The sequence below is a fragment of the Sinohyriopsis cumingii genome, unplaced genomic scaffold (genome assembly GCF_028554795.1).
Source record: "Sinohyriopsis cumingii isolate HCF-2022 unplaced genomic scaffold, ASM2855479v2 utg000160l, whole genome shotgun sequence".
Taxonomy (NCBI): domain Eukaryota; kingdom Metazoa; phylum Mollusca; class Bivalvia; order Unionida; family Unionidae; genus Sinohyriopsis; species Sinohyriopsis cumingii.
The window spans coordinates 6464081-6486486 of NW_028315873.1; the positions used below are offsets into that span (position 1 = coordinate 6464081).

The following is a 22406-nucleotide window of genomic DNA, read 5'->3' on the forward strand; positions in this document are numbered from 1 at the left end:
GTTCTTGTACACGCATCTAGCATCTCTTTAATTTACCTAAAATGGGTTGTTCCACTCCATCCTATGCAAATTAGCACAAAGGGCTCATCCACTGCACCCTTCAAACACATCTCATTAGCTATTATTAGCCAATTAAGTAATATGTAAACTGGTTTACACCTGACCTCCTTGCCTTTAATTGCTGCTGTTTAAACTACCCAAGGAATAGTTTTACATTAGTTCTTATCATGACTATTTGTACATGCAACATGTGGTGTTTTTTTTGGTGGGTTTTTGGTTTTTGTTTTAAGATTACTGAAAATTGTGTTTTCTTAAAACATGACCATGTCAGGGGGTTTGGGAATACAAAATTGTATTTTTAGCATAACATGCCATGCTTCAATATGATTAAAATCAGATCTCAATTTCACGTAGGACAGTGGTGATCAAAATTCAGATTGTGCATTATTGTGGCAGGTATGTCAACATGTTAAAAATAATTTACACATTTCATCAGCATAATAAAAGTTTCCTCAGGCAAGTTACAATTTTGTTTTGAAAACCCCAATGGGCACTTCACGTAGAATACTGGACTGGCCCTATCAAAAATTAGAGGGACCCGGGACATCAGGCTTTCAGATTTTTGGAGCACTGGGCATGCAATATACCTAGTTCATGACTTCATCAAACCTGTAGAGAACAAGTCACAATGACTTCAATATCCTGTTCATGACTACATCAAACTCAGTAGAGGACAAGTCACAATGACATACATTCCCAGGTAATGACTATGTCAGATTCCAACAAGTTATAATGATTTGCTAGATACAAAGGTCATGACTACATCAAATTCATTGAGGACAGTATACTAAAATCATGTCATATCATGCTATGTGTTGATGTGATTCTGTTATAAAAAGAAAACCCCAGAAGTTCTCTTTAAATATATTTACACACTGTGAAAAGCAATTTAAATACAAATGATTGTTTAATAGGTAGATGTATATAATATATAAAGGATAGTGTTTGTACTCTTTATATTGTGGTCTTGCCCTAAATATATGGGGCTAATAAATATAGGAGAGTGTTTGTACTGCTGGACATTGTGGTTTTGCCATAAATATATTTGGCTAATACATATAGGATAGTGTTTGTACTGTTGTATATTGTTGTTGTAGGGTTTAACGCCATTTTTCAGCACACTCAGCCAGTTTTAATGGTGGAGGAAGAACCCGGAAAGAGCCACCGACTCACAAGAAGCTACTGGCAAGCTTTCTCACATACCCACATTGGCTAAATCTGAGACTCGAACCCACACAGACAGAGGTAGGATGGCAGTGATCCATAATGGAAAGCGCTTTAGACCACTTGGCCACTCGGGGCCCTGTTGTATATTGTAGTCTTGGCAAAAAGATATGGGGCTAATAAATAAAGGATAGTGTTTGTACTGTATGATATTATAGTCTTGCCCTAAATATATGGGGCTAATAAATAAAGGCTAGTGTTTGTACTGCTGGACATTGTGGTCTTGCTCTGTATATATAATGGGCTAATAAATAAAAGATAGTGTTTGTACTGTTGGCTATTGTGGTATTTCTCTTAGTATATGGGGCTAATACATATAAGATTGTGTATGATCTATAATTATTTACCATTCTACATGGGAAAAGTCAGGAAGAACAAAGCAACTGATTGGATTATATAGCTGAATTGATCAGCATGTTTGTTCCACTATTTTTAAAACTATGGAACAGAATGGATAATTTTGAGTTTTGGGCTGAAATTAAAACAGTACAGTCTGTTGCTTTTTAAAAGTAATTATGGTAGGGTACTCTGAATTCACAATTGCCATTCAAGGAACATGGTGTAGAATAGTCTTGCCAGTCAAAGGGCATGGTGTAGAATTGATTTGCCAGTCAAAGGGCATGATGTAGAGAATTGTCTTGCCAGTCAAAGGGCTTGGTGTAGAATAGTCTTGCCAGTCAAATGGATGGTGTAGAATCGTCATGAGAGGCAAGGGGCATGGTGTAGAATACTCTTGCCAGTCAAGGGGCATGGTGTAGAATTGTCTAGCCAGTCAGGGGCGTGGTGTAGAATTGTCTTGACAGTCAAAGGGCATGGTGTAGAAGTCTTGTCAGTCAAGGGGGCATGGTGTAGAATTGCCAGTCGAAGGGCATGGTGTAGAATAGTATTGCCAGTCAAGGGGCATGGTGTAGAATTGTCTTACCAGTCAAGGGGCATGGTGTAGAATTGTCTTGCCAGTCAAAGGGCATGGTGTAGAGTAGTCATGCCAGTCAATAGGCATGGTGTAGATTAGTCTTGCCAGTCAAGAAGCATGGTGTAGAACAGTCTTGCCAGTCAAATGGCATGGTGTAAGATTGTCTTGCCAGTCAAGGGGCATGGTGTAGAATTATCTTGCCAGTTAAAGGACACGGTGTAGAATAGTCTTACCAGTCAAAGAGCATGATGTAGAATAGTCTTGCCAGTCAAAGAGCATGTTGTAGAATAGTCTTGCCAGTCAAAGGACATGGTGTAGAATAGTCTTGCCAGTCGAATGGCATGGAGTAGAATAGCATGCAAGTCAAAGGGCATGGTGTAGCTTTGTCTTGCCAGTCAAAGAGCATAGTGTAGAATAGTCTTACCAATCAAAGGGCATTATAATTGTCTTGCCAGTCAAATGGCATGGTGTAGAATAGCCTGCAAGTCAAATGGCATGGTGTAGCTTTGTCTTGCCTGTCAAAGGGCGTAGTGTAGAATAGTCTTGCCAGTCAAAGGGCATGGTGTAGGAATAGCCTGCAAGTCAAAGGGCATGGTGATGATTTTTCTTGCCAGTCAAAGGCATGGTGTAAAATAGTCTTACCAGTCAAATGGCATGGCGTAGAATAGTCTTGCCTGTCAAGGGGCATGGTGTATAATAGTCTTGCCAGTAAAGGGGCATAGTGTAGAATGGTCTTGCCATTCAAGGGGGCATGGTGTAGAATTGTCTTGCCAATCATAGGGTATGGTGTAGAATAATCTTTCCAGTCAAGAGGGCATGGTGTAGAATAGTCTTGCCAGTCAAGAGGGCATGGTGTATAATAGTCTTGCCAGTAAAGGGGCATAGTGTAGAATGGTCTTGCCTTTCAAGGGGGCATGGTGTAGAATTGTCTTGCCAATCATAGGGTATGGTGTAGAATAATCTTTCCAGTCAAGAGGGCATGGTGTAGAATAGTCTTGCCAGTCAAAGGGTATGGTGTAGAATACGATGTACAATGTTACCTACAAGGTTCTAGATCGCTTAGTATACATTCTAGGTAGCGTAGTAGATGTTACAATGTAACTACAAGTTTCCAAATAGCGTTGTACACGTTAAAATATACCTACCAATTCAGACGACATACCCAGTATTCTTTATAAGCATTTGCGGGTATCTGAAAAACAACAATAGTCAGATTTTAAATGATGCATTGGGACATATTTTGATTATAACCGTTTAAAAATATCAGTCACCTTTACAACGTTACAAACAGTTTTTACTGTATATATGAAAATACCATATTATGTTCCTTTACCAACAGCCTATCCACGTAACACCCTTGGGAGATCCAATTTTTTTATCATCACGACATTTGACACACATACACACACAGACAGATATATATATATATATATATATATATATATATATATATATATATATATATATATATATATAATCCACGTGCTTATCGTGTCCTCGCTCAAGGGTGTGCAGAATGAGATGCGTTTAAAGCCAGAATAAAGCGTATATAGGTTGTTTCCCTAGTTGTAGTCTGTTCACAGCACAGAGTTGTTGCCAACACATGCTATATTAATCATTCTTATCAACTGGTCTTTAGAGATTACCCCTCACTAAAAATGTTTGCATTATTTGGAACGGAAATAACGTTAAAGACTTACTAGTGCGTGAGCTAGGAAATACCTGTGCATGAAATAGTTATTGTTTCTGAACGATTATTTTCACCTGAGCCTGTCACTTGACCTAGAATGAACGTATTGCGCAATGTCACTTTAACCATAACACATGCTGATATCATGGACCTCAGACCAATAGTATTTCTGGAAAAGTGTGCGCATATGGTCTGCGTGTGTACTGGCAGCCTGCAGGGTTTCCAGTAAAAGTGTGCGTCACCTATCTGACTGCCATCATATATTGTAGCGCGCAAGATGGTCTCGCTATCGATCAAATCAAATGGCTCCAGCGTGAGTCTGGCTTGAGGTCTATGATTTGCCTATTTCCAAGAACCTTAAGACAACAGTCATCATCAACTGAAGGATTCGTAAATGGGCAAATACTACAACTAATTTCTATTCTAATAACCTAATGACATCACATCACGAAATTCAAGTCTCACACATGCATGAGTTTTCTTGCTTCACATTTGTGTGACCCATCAGTGAGCCGTTCCAAACCGAAGATTTGTACGTTTTTTTTACCATACATCGAAAAACACGATCCAAACATCGAATTCAATGGACCATTCTTATCTCTAATCACTAAACAATTATACCTTAGATCTCGAGAATTTCGTAAGTCATGAAAGCAGGGATAGTCCAGTTTACGAAACTAATCCATGCTACCATAAAATCTCGTGAATGGCGTTATGACGTCTGCTTCTAGAAATTGGCTAATTACTCGGGTTCAGAAATATTTCCACAACACCGGATCCTCATACTCGACGAATTATCACTAAAATGTAAGAAAGCAAACCAATAACGTATACTCTAAATTTGTTAGAGTATATTATGGACACACTTATCTATTAGTCACAGTTGCCTGTTAGTGTCAGTTCTCAATTATGGTTACCTTTGTAGCTTTCTGCCATTATAATGTTTCGCAAGAAAAGAAATCAAATTAGTGTTAACTGTGATTTGAATGACGAATTGAGCCAAAGGCACAACGCAGCAACGCTCGTCATCTATGATAGTGCATTGCAAATTTGTCGACCTTTTATTTTACTATTATGGTATGCTCAAACGAGTTTTGGTACAAAATTAATAATCGCGAAAACATTAATTGTATAATTTATTGTAGAGTTACATCTTTCGAGTGTGCTGAGGTACAACCTGTTACTTGCCATAACTCTCGCTTCCATTTTTATTAGTGTTGTCCTGTCTTTTACACAAGTGTGTTGGCTTGCTAACTGCTACTCGCTGTAATCCTCGCTTCGATTATCTATAATGCTATATTTTTTAATTACATATTACATTTATTATGTTATAGTATTGTCGTATACTTTACACAAGTGGGTCGAGGGAGCCCCACGGTAGCTCAGTACGTAGATTTGTATTTCAGGGGTCGCAGGTACCCACCCCCGGCAGCTAGAGTCGGCTGCCTCGGTGTTCCTTTTGCGAAAGGTACCTATCTCCCATTTATTCGGTATCATATAGCCTACAATGTGCTACATCCCTCCCCCCCAAAAAAGGCACAAGCGGCTTGGTGTTGATCTGGCAGAAATGTCAATGTGATCTTTTTATTTAAGTATTGTCATATCGCTGTATATGACGAGTGGTGAAATGATTACTAATCGCTAGAACCGCAGACTGGATTTGTTTATTAATGTATTGTCAGATTCGAACAAGAATGGGGTTGAGTAAAAAAAAAGTTCATCTCGCAAGAACCGTCGATTTAATTTATTTTATTTTAGCATTGTCAGATTCCTATATAGGTCATTTGATTAAAATTGTAATTCATTAACCTTTCCTTTTTCAAACAAATCAGTTTTAAAATTTGTAAAATTATGCATTGGCTTGATTGTAATGTCGACTTTTTCTTCGGTATGTCAATGAGATTATGACTACAAAGAGCTAACCGAATGTGTAACTGACAAAGCGTCAGTCAATTTCCTTCCTTATAAAATAATGATGGCGCACGTATTCTAGTTGGGTTTACAGTTATATGAACAAACATTATTTAATATTAGTTACTAATTTTGCTGATATAGGTACATCAGATGTAGAAAAACAAAACAGTGACTCTCAGTTGATCTTGTAATTATCACCCACCCACCCCCTCCCATTTTTGATTTTGTGTAATAGTACTTGACACATCAACACTTTTTCTTTTCTTTTGCTGGTTTTAACACTACTGACTACATGTAGCCGAAGGAATTGTAGGTAAGATCGTTTACCACGGACACAGCGAGGCAGCCATTCTGGTTGACAGCTGCAGGTGGCGATCCCACGACTTTTGGATTACGAGTCAGACAATCTAATAATACGCTATCGCATTGCATTACACGCAGATACTGAGGTACGGAAAGTACGAGACAGTGAATTAAAAGCAGACATTGAGGTACGGAAAGTGCGAGTAAGTAGAGAAAAAAATTCAGCACCAACAATGGAGTCTTTCTCAGCGTTGATGGAATATCTTCCTGGAAGGAAATTTTCAGACACTTTCGAAAATTATTTTCAGCCTATCCCCTTTTTTAACAAATATAAAAATTAAACTTTTTTTCTTGTTTTTCCTTTGAGTAATTTATTTTTCCAAATATATTGGATTGCCATCGAGTTTGAGCCTTAACACTGTAATGTTTAGAACAGAACCAGTAAACACTACGCTCATATCAGTAGCTACCATTTTTATACTAATTTTGTACCAGTTTTATAACAATGTTGTACCAGTTTTATAACAATGTTGTACCAATTTTGTAACAGTGTTGTACCAGTTTTATAACAATGTTGTACCAGTTTTATAACAATGTTGTACCAATTTTGTAACAATGTTGTACCATTTTGTAACAATTTTGTACCAGTTTTATAACAATGTTGTATAAAATAATATCAAATGATGGTCAGTATACTTAAATTACATAGACTTTTATAAATGTAAGCTTACATTAGTTTGATACTTCTGTAATGGTTACTAGTACAATAGAGTGAAATGTATACATTTAATACCACATAGAGAGGGTGAATTGTATGTATTGAATACAACATAGAGAGGGTAAATTGTGTGTATTTGATACAACATAGAGGGTGAATTGTATGTACTGAATACAACATAGAGAATGTGAATTGTATGTATTGTATGTATTTGATACAACAAAGATAGGGTGAATTGTTTATATTTGATACAATATAGAGAGGGTGAAATGCATACATTTAATACAACATAGAGAGGGTGAATTGTATGTACTGAATACCACATAGAGAAGGTGAATTGTATATACTGAATACCACATAGAGAAGGTGAATTGTATGTATTTGATACAACAAAGATATGGTGAATTGTTTATATTTGATACAATATAGAGAGGGTGAAATCATGCATTTAATGCCACATAGGGTGAATTGTATGTATTGGATACAACATAGGGTGAATTGTATGTATTGGATACAATATATAGATGGTGAAATGCATACATTTAATACAACATAGAGAGGGTGAATTGTATGTATTGGATACAACATAGAGGCGGTGAAATGTATGCTTCTAATAAAACATAGGGTGAAATGTATGCATTGAATACAAGATAGAGAGGGTGAAATGTATGCATTGGATGCAACATAAAGAGGGTGAAATGTATGCATAGAATACAACATAGAGAGGGTGAAATGTATGCATTGAATACAATATAGAGAGGGTGAAATGTATGCATTGGATGCAACATAAAGAGGGTGAAATGTATGCATTAGATACAACACAGGGTAAAATGTATGCATTGAAATATAACATAGAGAGGGCAAAATGTATGAAATGAATATAATATAGAGAGGGTGAAATGTATGCATTAGATACAACACAGGGTGAAATGTATGCATTGAATATAACATAGAGAGGGTGAAATGAATGCATTTATTACAGCATAGGGAGAAATGTACGCAATTAATACAACACACGGAGAAATGTATGCATTTAATACAACACATGGAGAAATGTATGCATTTAATACAACATACGGAGAAATGTATGCATTTAATACAACACATGGAGAAATGTATGCATTTAATACAACACACGGAGAAATGTATGCATTTAATACAGCATATAGAGGGTACAATGTATGCATTTAATACAACACACGGAGAAATGTATGCATTTAATACAACACATGGAGAAATGTATGCACTTAATACAACACACGGAGAAATGTATGCATTTAATACAACACACAGAGAATTTTATGCATTTAATGCAACATACAGAGGGTGAGATGTATGCATTTAATACAACATTGGGATAAATGTATGCATTTAATACAACATAGGGTTAGATGTATGCGTTTAATACGAAATATGGAGAAATGTATGCACTTAATACAACATAGGGTGAATTGTATGCAGTAAATACAACATACAGATGGTGTGATGCATGAATTTAATACAATATAGGGATAAATGCATGCATTTAATACAACATAGGGATAAATGTATGCATTTAATACAACACAGGGTTAGATGTATGCGTTTAATACGAAATATGGAGAAATGTATGCACTTAATACAACATAGGGTGAATTGTATGCATTTAATACAACATAGGGATAAATGTATGCATTTAATACAATATAGGGATACATGTATGCATTTAATACAACATACAGAGGGTGCAATGTATGCATTAATACAATATAGGGATAAATGTATGCAGTTAATACAACATATATAGGGAGAAATGTATTCATTTAATACAACACAGGAAGAAGACAAAATTGCATTATTTCTATGTAGACATCATTTGGAAGATTTTAGAACAGTTATGCAACAGGCGAACATGTTTAAATTTGCATATATTAATCGAATACAATTGATTTGAAAACAATATTTGTATTTAAGCAATTTAAGCCATGTCTTCAATATAAAATCAGGAATAAAAGAATTTGCTGGTAAATCCTAAATGTATTTTGTCTATTTTTTTATTGTAACCTTGTAACGCTCAAAAACAATTCTTAATCGTTTTGAAACATACTCCCAAACGAGTTCTTGCCTCTCTCGCGTTTATCCCTTGAGTACCATTCTTTGACTCTAAAAATCTGGATACATCTTCTGATATCAGTAAATGTTTTACGTCATAGCAAGTCAAACTCTTGATCAAATAAGCACGGTCGGGTTTTTCTTTTGTTTGCCGACTATTATCATGCTCATATATATCGCACATGTTTTTAATTAGGAAAGCAAAATGACTGCCGTTTTCAGGAAACAGTTATTATTAGTAATAGTATAAGTAGTACAGAAAATTAACACAAACTTAAGACCAGAAATGTGGGAAAAAAGTATTTTTTAAACAGCCTTTCACTGAACCAAAGAGAGATTAAATCCATAAAATGTACGCTTATGTTTGCGAGTGATCATCAAATATTTACTAAATATATTTCAAATTTTACAATGTCTAATTTTAAAAAAATATTTTGTCAGGTAGTATTGTTCAGTTCCATAGATCATGCATTTCCAGAATATTAGAGTGTCCATATGCCACGATAAATCTGTCCATGTTACTGTAGAATCTAATTGCAAGTGGTTTCTTATTGTCTTTCTTCTTTAACATCAGTGTATTGATGAGCCTCCCGTCTGGAGAGATCTGTTGCAGATTGCACGAGTTGTATCCACACAAATAAAGATTCCCTTTCCGGTCCACATCCAAGCCGGTTGTGTCTTCATCTGTGTATGTGAAGAGAAAATCCCATGCTGAACCATAAGCGACAAGCTTCTTTCCAGTGTCATAAGACACATACACAATTCCTTTAGTAATATCAGCCCTTATGAAAAGGGGTCTCAAAAGATTTTCGTTTCGGTAGTTACTAGGGCGAATCCTTCCTATCTTGACGCCTTGCAGGTCCAGTATCAAAATGAAATGTCCGTCTTCATATGTTGTGATCAATAAACGGTCTCTCATTGCCGCGATTCCATGACAATGGAGGTCCGTTTTTATCTCCCTGACCTTTTTCATAATGTCAGTTACTCTTAGGATTTCAATTGTCTTAAGAGAAGGAATCGTAACGGCGACTTCGTCACTGGCTAGAGTACACACGCTCCAAGGCTGACCCAAGCATACCATCACATCCGTACATGTATCGTCATTTGGCTTTAACAGCTTTAGCTTGGCATTATACCGATCAACAATTATGAGCCTAGAGTCACGTAAATGTGCTATATCAGTCACGTGACAATTGTATTTATCTCCTGATACCTTCACATTGATATCTGATAATTTTACTGCTTTCGATTCCTTCAGTGGAATCAATTTTGGTTCATTCTTTTGAAGGTACACCAGTCCAACTGGCTTTTTTAAGACCTCGGGGCAAGGAGGCAGACTGGGTTTAGTGTGAGTGACTTTTATCTTTCCGATATTCTGCAGAGCTTCAGTGAAAGTTTGAAGGTTTTCTTGTACGTCGATAGTCAAACTAACATTGAAGACGTCTTCTTGATACCGAGATATTGTCTGGAAGTATCTGAATTGATTCTGGTTTATATTGTGGAGCATGATTGCCTTCTGGGCCTCTGTTCCCTTCGTCATAACAAGGTCAAGTTGGACAAGGTCGCTGCCAATAGCTGCAATCAAACTCTGTCCCCTTGCTTCCTGGATTTGCAAGTTTGATTCTTCAGATTTCTGATGAGCCTCAAGACATGCAATCAAATCGTCTTCAAGTTGTTGTACTTTTGTGTTAAGACGGGCTTTGAGAGAATCAATCTCTTGTAGAATGGCTATCTTACTTTTTAGAATGTTATTGTAATTTGTCCTTAAGTTGCTTGTTAAGCAATTCAAATGGCAATGAAAGTTTTGAATATTTTCTTCTACTTCTTTAGATTTGCGAATCATGTCATACGTTTTTATCACGTTAGATAGAGAAGTTACAGTTTCACATTTCCTGTGTTCGAGAAACTCACAGGTATTACAGCACAGCGAGTTGTGATCACTACATAAGTACTCGATACGTTTGTCAGAATGTCGGTGGCACATTTCGATGAAGGCTAAGTCGGGACTTACGTCATCAGGCTCCTTTTGTACACTGATTTCGGCGACTTTATGACGGGTTGATGATGGAATATTACCGTGATACTCTTGGCAATTGTGACACATCAGCATCTGACAATCGTGACAAAAACACGTTGCCAACGTTTCTTTGTTCGCTTTACAGCACACATAACACCGTTTGGCTTCACATTTTTCTGCTGCGACATCCAAAAGACTCATCACCGTGGTGTTTACAGGGAAACATTCTTCCCATTTGTCGACAGGCAAAGTTGGATCTGATGGGGATGTTCTTGATCCGCATACTGGGCAAGGAAAGTTTGCTTGTGCTGTTCCCCGTTGAGTCGCCTTATTGTTCATATATGACCGTAGACACGAAACACAGTATGTATGTCCACATGGCAGTAATTTTGGCATCTTCAAAGTTTCCAAACAGAGGGGACATTGTAAGATTCTATATAACCGTCCTTCTCCTTCTGAAGCCGTCGCCATTTTGCCTTAGTTTCGTCACCAGCTATATCATATCGGCGTAAATGTAAATGTTATGCCATTACACATTATGAAAGTGAAAGTGAACCGTTTCGTCGACAGTGTTATAAATAACAACGGTGTACATGATTACAATTACCTGGAAAGACGAAGGTGCAGGCTCTTACATCAAGACAAGACTGTTAGAACCTTGGAGCAAGATATCGAATAACTGAAGGCAACAAGAGAGAGCAACTTCTTGTAATAAGTTTGAAAGTTGCTTTTCAGAAAGTGGATGGACCATAGCTTGTTGTAATAAAACTGTGGAACATAAAACCTTTAAAAGACGACACGTCATAAAAAGTATATGTTACTTATTAAGAACATTAAATTATCAATGTTGAAAAATAATTTCCATGATATATAGTCACAGTTTTAATTGCAATATTTAATCTGTTGTTTGAAGGAATAATTTCTCCCCACTCGTTGCGTATTTGGAAGGATCAGTTATTGAAATGAAAATGATCAGCAACGCATGAAAAGAAGTCTGTCCATCTGACAATATTTTGTTATGCATCAGTAATAAAACGTGTTATAAAAAATATTTCTAATGTTACGTAGTCACAATTTAAATTGCAAAATTTAATCCGCTGTCTGTTTTAAATAAATTAGTCTCCCTAAAAGTATTTATAGCCTATAGTGAGTCATCGTAACGCTTTGTTGCATGCGGTGTGATGCATTGCATAAATCTTTATCTTGTACTGCGTGCATTAGGGGTCCATTCAGTACACAGACGATAAGCTATAAATAGTGGAAGAGGTATAGAAAGCGAAAGAAGAATGCGCTTCTAAAACTTCTGTTGAAATAAATGCTCCGTCTCAGCCCTTTCTTGAAAGAAAAAGTCCAGTCCTGCTTTTATTTTACTTTGTGGGATTACTAATTCCTTGTAGCAAGTTATTCCACGAGGAACATTTGTATTATCGAGTATCATTGGTCATGTGGGAGGAGAAAGGTGGCAGTTTACTCTGGATATTTCTGCTGCACTCAGTAAAAATCGTAATTCATACCAATATCATAACTACAACACATGGTAGGCCGTTTTTACATATATTCAATTCAATTCAATTCAATTCAGACCCGTCTAATTTTTAGAGAGGTCTCTAATTGCATTAGTTTCGTCACCAGCTAGAAAGCGAAATTTGGCATCTTCAAAGTTTCCAAACAGAGGGACCTTGTTAATTTAATTAGAGACCGATACAATTTAATTAGAGAGCTCTATATATCAATTATAGACCTCTCACATTCAATAAGAGACCTAAGTTTCTTCTCGGATGCAGACGGTCGCGGGTTCGAACCCCGGTCTAGTCACACCAAAGACTTAATAAAAATGGTACTAACAGCTGCCTCGCATGAGCTCAGCATTACGAGGCTAGTGTAAGGACTGGTCGGCCTGGTGTCATGATAATATGACTGGATGGGACATCAGGCTACATGCCTATTTTGTTGTTACTTACGATGCCATGGACTTCATTTTAAAAGTTCCAATCTGCAGTCACAAGTTACCATACATGTGGCAACTGTTTTTTTTTTTTTTTTCTCCACGTTTTATGCCCCACCTTATTTACTTAGGTTTAAGGCTTAATGCATGTAACACTGTTTGCTGAATAAAATGTTTATTCTGAATTAGTTCTTTAGGGCCACATATACTGCATGGTATATTTTGTTTTATTCCTTGTTGCAATTTAATTATGGTAATTAAACTTTACATATACGTTACAGGAATGTCGGGTGTTAACTGGGCGAGTTTCTTTGGCAGAAATAGAGATGCGATTTTGTTTGCAAAGAAAATTTTACAGCATTCACAGTGATCATTCATTTAAGTTAATTGGTGACAATTTTATTAAGTTTTTATAACTACATTACTATTGTAGTTTAAAAACTTCTGAAATTTACTTGAATAATGTTGAATCTTCACGTTCTATTTACTGAAGAAAAAAAAACTATGTATATTAATTATTTCGTCTAGTGCCGGATTTAGACGTGTGTGCTTGTGATTTTGAATCGCTGCGAAAAATTGAGAGATATTACGAGATCGGGAGGTAGATGAGGAGGTACCCCAAAAATCGGGAGGTTTTTCTCCCGGCTTGAGAGTTGACAGGTATTGAACTGTCCGGGCTTGTGGAATTTCAGTCAGGGCTTGAGTTTATATAACTCACCAGCCCGGGGCCTATGCCTAATTTTTTTTTTTAGCACTGACCAGTACAGTACATAAACTATTATATCATACAGCAGATTCAACTTTTGAATGTGCAACCCAAATGTGGTCTCCTCCTGTCTGCCTAGCTCGCCATGTTTATGTTTGTATTCGAGGACTGGCTAGTATTGCGTCACAGGACCACGTGATCTGTCGTCTCATTAAAACTCGGAAAAACTCGGCAATTTACGGAATTGTAGTATCTTCCACGCAATATAATCACTACCCGCTTACGATATTTAATTTACAAACATTACAGTCGAATTAAAATATGTAGAGAATGCCACACGTAAAAGGAAAAGTTTGATTATTAGTCTCAATTAAACCATTTAACATGGACATTCAAATTTATGTTGTTAGGCTGCGAAGCGCAGTCACAAACTTAGTCTTGCTGAAATCTGGAAAATCTGGGGAATCAAAGACCCTGGCATGGCTATTGAGTTCATCGAAGACGTAAATACATAATAAGTTATAAAGTCTAAAGTGTCAAGTACATTCATTATTATGAACGGAAACCGAATTCGACGATGATGATGCAGCAACGAAAGAATGCGTGAATGTTAAAATCAGAGAGTGATTATCTCGTATTAAGGTCTTGGCTGACAACATGTCCTTCTGGCGCATATTTGAATATACAAAGTGGATGAGGAATAGCAACGTCTGGGGTATTTTGTGTGAGGATTGTAAATATTGATGAATTGCATCGCAGTGGTTCTTTAGACTTGCTGTGTAATACTACTTCTTTGTCACGTATGCATCAAATAACAAATGGGGGGGGGGTATAGAAACAAACGCAGTCATTGGAAATTCCTAGTAGTGAAGCTAAATAATACAATCAATGGCTTCTAAGTTGTGTTAGATCCTAGTAATTAGTCATCGCACATTGTTTGGGTTGTAGGCTCGTAATCAGATTAAAGAATATTGATACAAGAGACAAACGTTTGGTATGAAGTGTTATTAACTGTCTTTGGTGAGTATGTTTATTTAAGATTGGTAGTTCTCATTTTTTATGAGTGATATATTCTGACCGTGGTGAGGAAGATGATGAATTTGCCGACGGAGTTTTGGATCAGCTGACTTGTGACGCCAGCATCGATGGTGACTTTTTTCCACTTGCCGACGAATATGTATTCGTCAGAATGGTGTTAATTAACCATTATATATTCTGAAATATAATCTTATTAAGAGTCAAATAGAAACCAATTACTGAGACCATCCTGATGTACCAATATTTAGAGTGTTGCTTCTACAACGATAATATACTATTCACCGAAGACATCACCTCTGTTGTATTCCCTGACAATTACGATAAACCTTGACTCAGCCAAGAAGAGAACAATGTCGACTGTTGTTCAACAAGTATGTACTCTGGATAAGGCTGTGTCATAGATCAATAATGAAAATCTAAAGCCGTTTTTATCATACTACTACAAATTTAAATCTACTGCCGTCATTGTCAGTGTTGTTGTTGTAGTTGTTGTTGTTGTAGTGTTTAACGCCATTTTTCAGCACACGATAGGCTATACATGGCGGCCAGTATTAATGGTGGAGGAAGAACCCTGAAAAACCCAGGGAAGAACCACCGACCCACGAGAAGCTACTGGCAGGCTTTCCCACGTACCCACGCTAGCCGAGCCTTGGACTCGAACCCACGCAGACAGAGGTGAGATGGCAGTGATCCGTAACGGAGAGCGCTTTAGACCACTCGGCCACTCGGGGCCCCCCATTGTCAGTGTAAACAGGTCAGTTAGTGTGCGTTTCACTTTACCAATGATTCGTTGCTAACGGTCTGAACATTGAAGTCAGTGGGTGGAGACAGAAACGTCCTTATCAAATGCGTGGCCCGATTTGGGTCATTTTGGCGGGGCCCCCTGGATTTACGCGCGGGGCCCCCTGTGAGCACTGCATTTGGAAAGCAATTTTTAACCAAGTTTTATATGAAATTGAACTTAATATTTTCTTCCATCGCTTTATGATTACTTTCTCTCTGTGTGAATGCCGGGACCGATTGGGCCAAGTCGGCCCAATTAGGCTATGGCCTGCCCTGAGTCGAGACTACCTTTGATAGAATCAATAATTGTGGTTCATAAAAAAAATAACTTTTTTTTAACCACGAAAGGAATGTTTAGCGCATGTCGGAAAGCCTTTCTCTTGAAACCATTTAATGAGAATCAAGGCATCAGGGGTGCCTGCAGAATAATTTTCGGGAGAGGAGGGCTATCATCTATTGATCAGTTATTAAGGTTTACAGATGTAGGCCAAAAGTATTTAGAGGTGAAATCCGGGAAGGGATGGCAAGGCATGATCTAAAGCGGTCCATACACATCCACTGTGTTAAGCCTAGCTGTTGCTGTGCTCTGACAACTTGTGTGTACTGTGATACAGGGCATCTGTAGATGTATCACCGAAAAAGTCAACAAATAAAACCATCGAAAGTTATTTTCTAATTGTATATTTAAAAACATTTTAAAGACAATGCATACAAGAATGGCATAGATGAAGATCTGCATAAATTCGATACAGATGTTTAATGGAAAGGGGTTGCAGTTCTCGGTGCAACTTTTCATCATAGTGAGGACAACACTCATTATTCACTGAACACGTCATAGTGTAGAAGGGAAGACAACTCCCTAGATCCTGAATACTCAAATGGGAATGATAAAGGGTATTACCATCGAAATGAGCATTCGAAACCATTACATAAAACAACAGGGGCATCCGCAGAATGTTTTTGGTGGGGTCGGGCAAACATGTATTCCTCTCTCTCTCTCTCCCCCCCCCCCCCTTCCGTTGCTGTGCTATGACAACTTGTGTGTACTGTGTGTGATACAGGGTATCTCTAGATGTATCACCGAAAAAGTCAGCAAATAAAACCATCGAAAGTTATTTTCTAATTAGATATTTAAAAACATTTAAAGACAATGCATACAAGAATGGCATAGATGAAGATCTGCATAAATTCGATACAGATGTTTAATGGAAAGGGGTTGCATCATAGTGAGCACAAAACTGAACTATTCACACAGCACGTAATAGTGTAGAAGGGAAGACAACTCCATAGGTCCTGAATACTCAAATGGGAATGATGAAGGATATTACCATCGAAATGAGCATTCGAAACCATTACATAAAACAACAGGAGCGCCCACAGAATGGTTTTGGTGGGGTCAGGCAAACATGTATTTGCCGCCCCCCCCCCCCTTAGTTTCTTTGTGCGGGGACCCATAGAAAACAATTAAGCACATTGTCGACTATGAATTCCATCGGTTTTACGACCAGACAGCTAAAAAAATTGTTACTTATTAATGTTCATATCAAATGTAAGTTGTAATGTTGTCACATGTATTACATTGGCATACATTTTCGTATCAATTCTGCAAGGTCACATTTTTTATGTTCGATTCGCACAAACGAACTGAAATCAGTGTGCTTGCGCTCCCATGCACATGGGACCTTGATATTCCTTTGTCAATTATAACGATAACATGTATGATTCTCTGACTGAACGTGATTTTTCTAATTGAAATTTTCGGCTTTTTGAAAGTGTTTTGAGGGGAAAAAAATTCTACAAGCTTTTAACTGACTTCATCAAGCTCTGTAACCAGTTTCTTGGCGTTCGTTCAGCCAAACTTTCCATTCATTCTGATTACTGCATATCCCACATAATCAAATCGCAAAGGGCGCCATTCATTTCACATTCGCACAAGTGTCTGTTGTTGTTGGTGCTGTTGTTTTGTTTCAAAATTATTTTTCAAAGCAAGATAGACTATACATGGCGGCCAGTATAACAGGTAGAGAGAGAGAAAACGGGAACACCCAGAAAGAACCACCTACCCAAGAAAAGCTATTATCAGCTGTCTCATATACCAGCATTGGCCGAGCCGGAGACTTCAACTCACGCAGACAGGTGAGATGGCATTGAACGGTAAAGGCGAACACTTTAGACCACTCGACTACCCAGCGTCTGCAAAATGCCGTATCAATCACCCTAAATTTAATAATGGTTACTCCTGTATTCTGTCTTGGAACATTGAGGTCAAGGCATATATCTTAACTTTTTCATACTCAGCAACCTCCTCGTCCTTGAATCAAGCATGCTTATAAAGTTTCACCAGCAAACAGGGTGATTAGCCTCATTCACTTATTCCAATCATACAAATTTTCCAAATCTCAAATAATCTGTGTAAAACATCAACATCTTCCCCTTCGACAAAGTTAGGTTGGGAGAATCTGACTTTCCCCTGGATTTTGTCGCATTGCAGACACACAAAAAACGAACTGACAATTTTGGAATATCAATAGAGAACTCGAATGCATCAACTAAATCGTTAATGTAACCTTGAACAAACTTCATTTCTAGCAAACTTCATTTCTCGTATGCATTATTTCTAGTATACATCATTTTTAGGATGCATCATTTCTAGTATGCAACGTGCAATATATTCAGTATCATACGTATGGTGTCATCGGTCTGGTAAAGCAGGCGTGTCCATCTAATTTCCATACATGGAACAGTTTGATCCAGCTTTATGTAAATTATTGTTAAAGAAATATTTAATTATTTATTTTAGAAACAAATTACAAAGATTTGTTATCTTTATTTTAGAAACAAATTACAAAGATTTGTTATCTGATTCTGTCAAAATCAATTTATTCATTTTTCAGGAAAGATAAAAAAGACCGCGTTTTTATTTCGTTTTGAAGGCATACATTGTATGTATTCTCCTTCAGTGTTGTCATTGGCCACATTGCACGTGACTCTGTTTATATACGTTATTATAAAGTATTTCTCCGTACATTTTATACAGAAATAAATGCAGCTCAACCTGATCACATGGTTACGTTTTGACCCATGGCAATATTCGTTACATTTAGCAACAAATGCATCTGCAATTATAACACGCTTAAACCTCGCTGCTTATTGTCATATTAACCTATCTACACGTTTTCCAATTATGTTGATTACACAACAATACTTCCTTTGGTCAAATATATCACTATGAGCCATCGACAGCACAATTGCTTAAAACCTGTTCATGAAGGGCATGGAAATTACTATTAGCCTCTTGGGACAAGAGGAAGATCAATTTCTTTGCGTGCAATAATAATCAAGCGAAATTTATGATTCGTGTACTTTGACAGTTGACAAATTTAGCTTAACACAATTAAGCACTATATATATATATATATATATATATATATATATATATATATATATATATATATGGGATATCATCTATTCTTGCAAATATTACCTGCTTCGTCAGTTAGGAACTTTTGAAAACTTCCTGCTGATACATTTATAGATAGACATTGGGTCTTATATTTCAAGCCTATGGTGATATGTGAACCATTTCTGTACGTTTCTGGTTTGAAACAGGCGATACATTCCATTCAGTGGATCATGCTTAAGAAGTATCTTTGAGCTTTTAGAAAAATGCTTTCTAATTAGCTAGTATGCAGTACATAAAGCTAGTATGCAGTACATAAAGCTAGTACATAAAGCTAGTATGCAGTACATAAAGCTAGTATGCAGTACATAAAGCATAGCCCAAATCTGATATTTAGCTTTTATAACCCCTGTATAAAATGTCCAATTTATTATATTGTTCAGTTACACAATTCATACACGTCAACAACGTCACAGCCATCGTATGTCACAATAAACATATCTGCGTTCCTATAGAACCTAATAGAGAGTGGACGTTTCTTTTGTCTCTTTCTTGATTCCAGTGTTTTGATAAACTTTCCATCTGCTGAAATCTGTTGGATATTATATGAACAGGATCCACAGAGGTAGATGTTTCCTTCTCTGTCTGTGTCAACATGGCTTGGGGAGTTCATGCTCCCATTCATATAGCTGAAGACGACATCCCAGGAATCATTGTAGGCAACAAGCCTGTTACCATACTGATAGGACACATAAACAATGTCTCTCATAACGTTCGATCTAACAAATAATGGACTAAGAAGTTTTTTGTTTTGGTAGTTGTCCTGTCGGATCCGTTTTATCTCTCTACCGTCCATGTTTAGGAGTAAAATATAGTGTCCGTCTTGATTTGTGCTTACTACTAATTGATCTCGCAAGGCAGCAACACCCCAACATTCTAACTTTGTTCCAATTTCCTTGGTTTTTGACAGCTGGTCTCCGATCTTGATGATCTCTATTGCTTTTTGCTCAGGAATTGTTACAGCCACCTCTTTGTCAGATAATACACACACGTTCCATGGATTACCCAGAAGCCTGAAACTGTCATGAAGAGTATTGTCCGTCCCGAAGATTTTGATCTTGCTGTTCCAATTATCGACAAGGAGAATTCTGCAGTCCGGTAAATGTAGAATATCTGATATATGACAGCTGCTCACATCATCTGATACCTTCACATTAAACTCGTAAGCTTTCTTTGCATTTCTGTCCTTTAGTGGAGACGCTCTAGACTGAATCGCACATTCTCTTTCAAAACCGGTCTGCGATATTTTGACTTCTGGATATGGAGTAAGATCAGATTTTCTGCGAGTAATGTTGATGTGTCCCAGTTTTTGCACTGAATGACTGAAGTCCAGGAAGGTTTGATCAATGTCAAACATCAGACGTAAGTCAGTCATGTTTTCTTGATACTGGTGTATTGCCTTGAAGTACCTGTGCTGGCTTTGATTCATGTGATAGAACATTATGGCCTTCTGTACCTTAGAGCCGTGTTGAATCACTAGGGCGAGTTTGGTAAGATCACTCTTAATAGCGGTTATAAGACTGCAACCACTGGACTCCTCAGTACTTAGGTTAAGTTCCTCCGACTTAAGATTTCCCTCGAGGGATGCAATTATATCATCCTGCAGTCTTTGCATTGTTGCTTCATGCTGAGATCTGATAGATCGGATTTCTTGCAAAATGGTTGTTTTGTCCTCTTGAACAATATCAATATTCTCTCTTGTCTTCTGTTTTAGACGTTCAACATGAGTCTGTAAATCTTGTAGGTTATTTTGTGCTTCTTTCAATAAACTGTCTGCCTCAGGCGCGTTTATTATATCGTCAATTGAATTAACAGTCCCACACTTTCTGTGTTCGAGAAATCCACAAGCACTACAGCACGTTGCAGTGTGATCCCTGCAGAAAAACTCAATATGCTTGCCAGGATGTTTAGGACACATTTCAATAAAGTCTAAGTTTGGTCTCATATCAGCAGGTTCTTTGTCTCCATTCAGATTAATGACACTATGATGGCTTGTAGTTGGAATATTACCATGGCATTCTTTGCATGTAGGACACATTACAATCTGACATTCGTTACAATAAGATGTTCCTAAGTTTTCTCTCCTTACTTTTGAGCACGGGTAACACCATCTTTCTCGTGATGCACCCACTGTGACGTCAACAAGGGAAACCACCATACTGTTCACTGGAAATGCTTCCGCCCACTGTTCAATGCTACGTGTACCGTCAAACGGCGCTGTATCTGCTCTACACACTGGACAAGGGAAGCTGGCTTGTGGCGTTCCTTTTTTGGTCAGCTTTTTGTCGATATGTGACTGTAGACATGAAGCACAGTATGTATGTCCGCATGGCAGTAATTTTGGCTTCTTTAAGGTTTCCAAACAGATGGGGCACTGAACGATTTCAGACAACCGCCCTTTTACTTGTGAAGCCGTCGCCATTTTGCTATAGTGAAGCGATCAATGATATCATTTCTGTGTAGGTACATGTTTCCACCTTCCACGAATGATCTAAAAGGAAGTGTTTTCAACGCTGCTATAAATAACACACAATGTACGACTGGCTAACAAGTACCTGTAGCGATGAAGTTACAAGCTATTTTATAGAACAATAAATCTCTAGGTGAAGTTGTCTGCTTATATACTGGTGTAAACAAAGATAATATTTATTAGCAATATCGATAAGTAAAATGTAAAATATGAGACAAATCTAATGCCCTGTTTACAAACTGCTGTTAAATAATAAAAATCAATATCGACATAATTTTGTCACCAATAAACTATTTGATTCGCTTCAAGGTCGAGTCTATGAATGGTCGGTTCACAATTCATGATCTAGAATTTTGATAAAAGTATTTCTAAATTGTTGCTGCCATGTTTTGATGCATATGGAATGTCGAATTCAAAATTCAGAAGGGTGAATGGTAGCGGTTTAAATTGAGTGGAATTGATTTTCGGGTCATATCCATCAACTCCATTTTCGGATTGACAAGACTTCAGACGATGAAGTTTACTATTTCAGGCACGTTATTATTAACTCTCATTTGAAAAGCCCACATTTAAAGATCTGTTACAATTTTTATTATTCGACCGTACTCCACCTATTATAAGCGCGCTTGGAGGATGACAACATTTTAGACATAGATAAGCATCTCACGCTTACCTACACCCGCTCCATGTATCTCACTTGCAACAAGGTTAAGGCAAAATTTTAAACATTTTCGCCACTGGAAAGGCGATGATGTCTCTTAATGATAAAATAACTGAGTCTGCATTACGACCATAGCTATGCACATTGGAATGTGCATGTCTTACAAGAAGTATTCTAAAATGTAAAATACTATTAAAATACACGAAAAGTGAAGCTTTAAATACTTATTTATTTCTTTTCTTTTTGATTCTCTCATAAACGTGACGTCCCTCCACAAGAAACGAAACCTGTCTAAATCGTATGTCATCAATATGTGCTAACCTTTAGGGATCCACAAAAAATATAGTTAGGGTCTCCATATGTATTTATTCTCCTTAGTGTACTTTATAGATAGTTGAGAAACTACTGCTTGG

The 22406-nt window shown here is 37.3% G+C and overlaps 1 protein-coding gene across 1 annotated transcript; it reads right to left on the bottom strand.

The window, feature by feature from the left end:
• Positions 1-9128: 9128 nt before the first annotated feature.
• On the bottom strand, positions 9129-21367 carry LOC149774696 (uncharacterized). The gene is made up of 2 exons (XM_089944976.1): positions 19250-21367; positions 9129-11406 (listed from the first exon to the last, which is right to left on the bottom strand). The coding sequence occupies exons 1-2, from the start codon at positions 21282-21284 to the stop codon at positions 9365-9367; spliced, it is 4077 nt and encodes a 1358-aa protein (XP_089801102.1). The 5' UTR covers positions 21285-21367; the 3' UTR covers positions 9129-9364.
• Positions 21368-22406: the final 1039 nt, after the last annotated feature.

What these genes read in the sequence shown, in the direction of transcription:
- LOC149774696 (XM_089944976.1), bottom strand. Translation starts at nt 21,284, where the DNA reads ATGGCGACGGCTTCACAAGTAAAAGGGCGGTTGTCTGAAATCGTTCAG. An exon ending in TGTTGACGTGTATGAATTGT is followed by an intron (nt 11,407 to 19,249) that starts GTAACTGAACAA and finishes GACGAAACTAAG; the next exon opens with GCAAAATGGCGACGGCTTCA.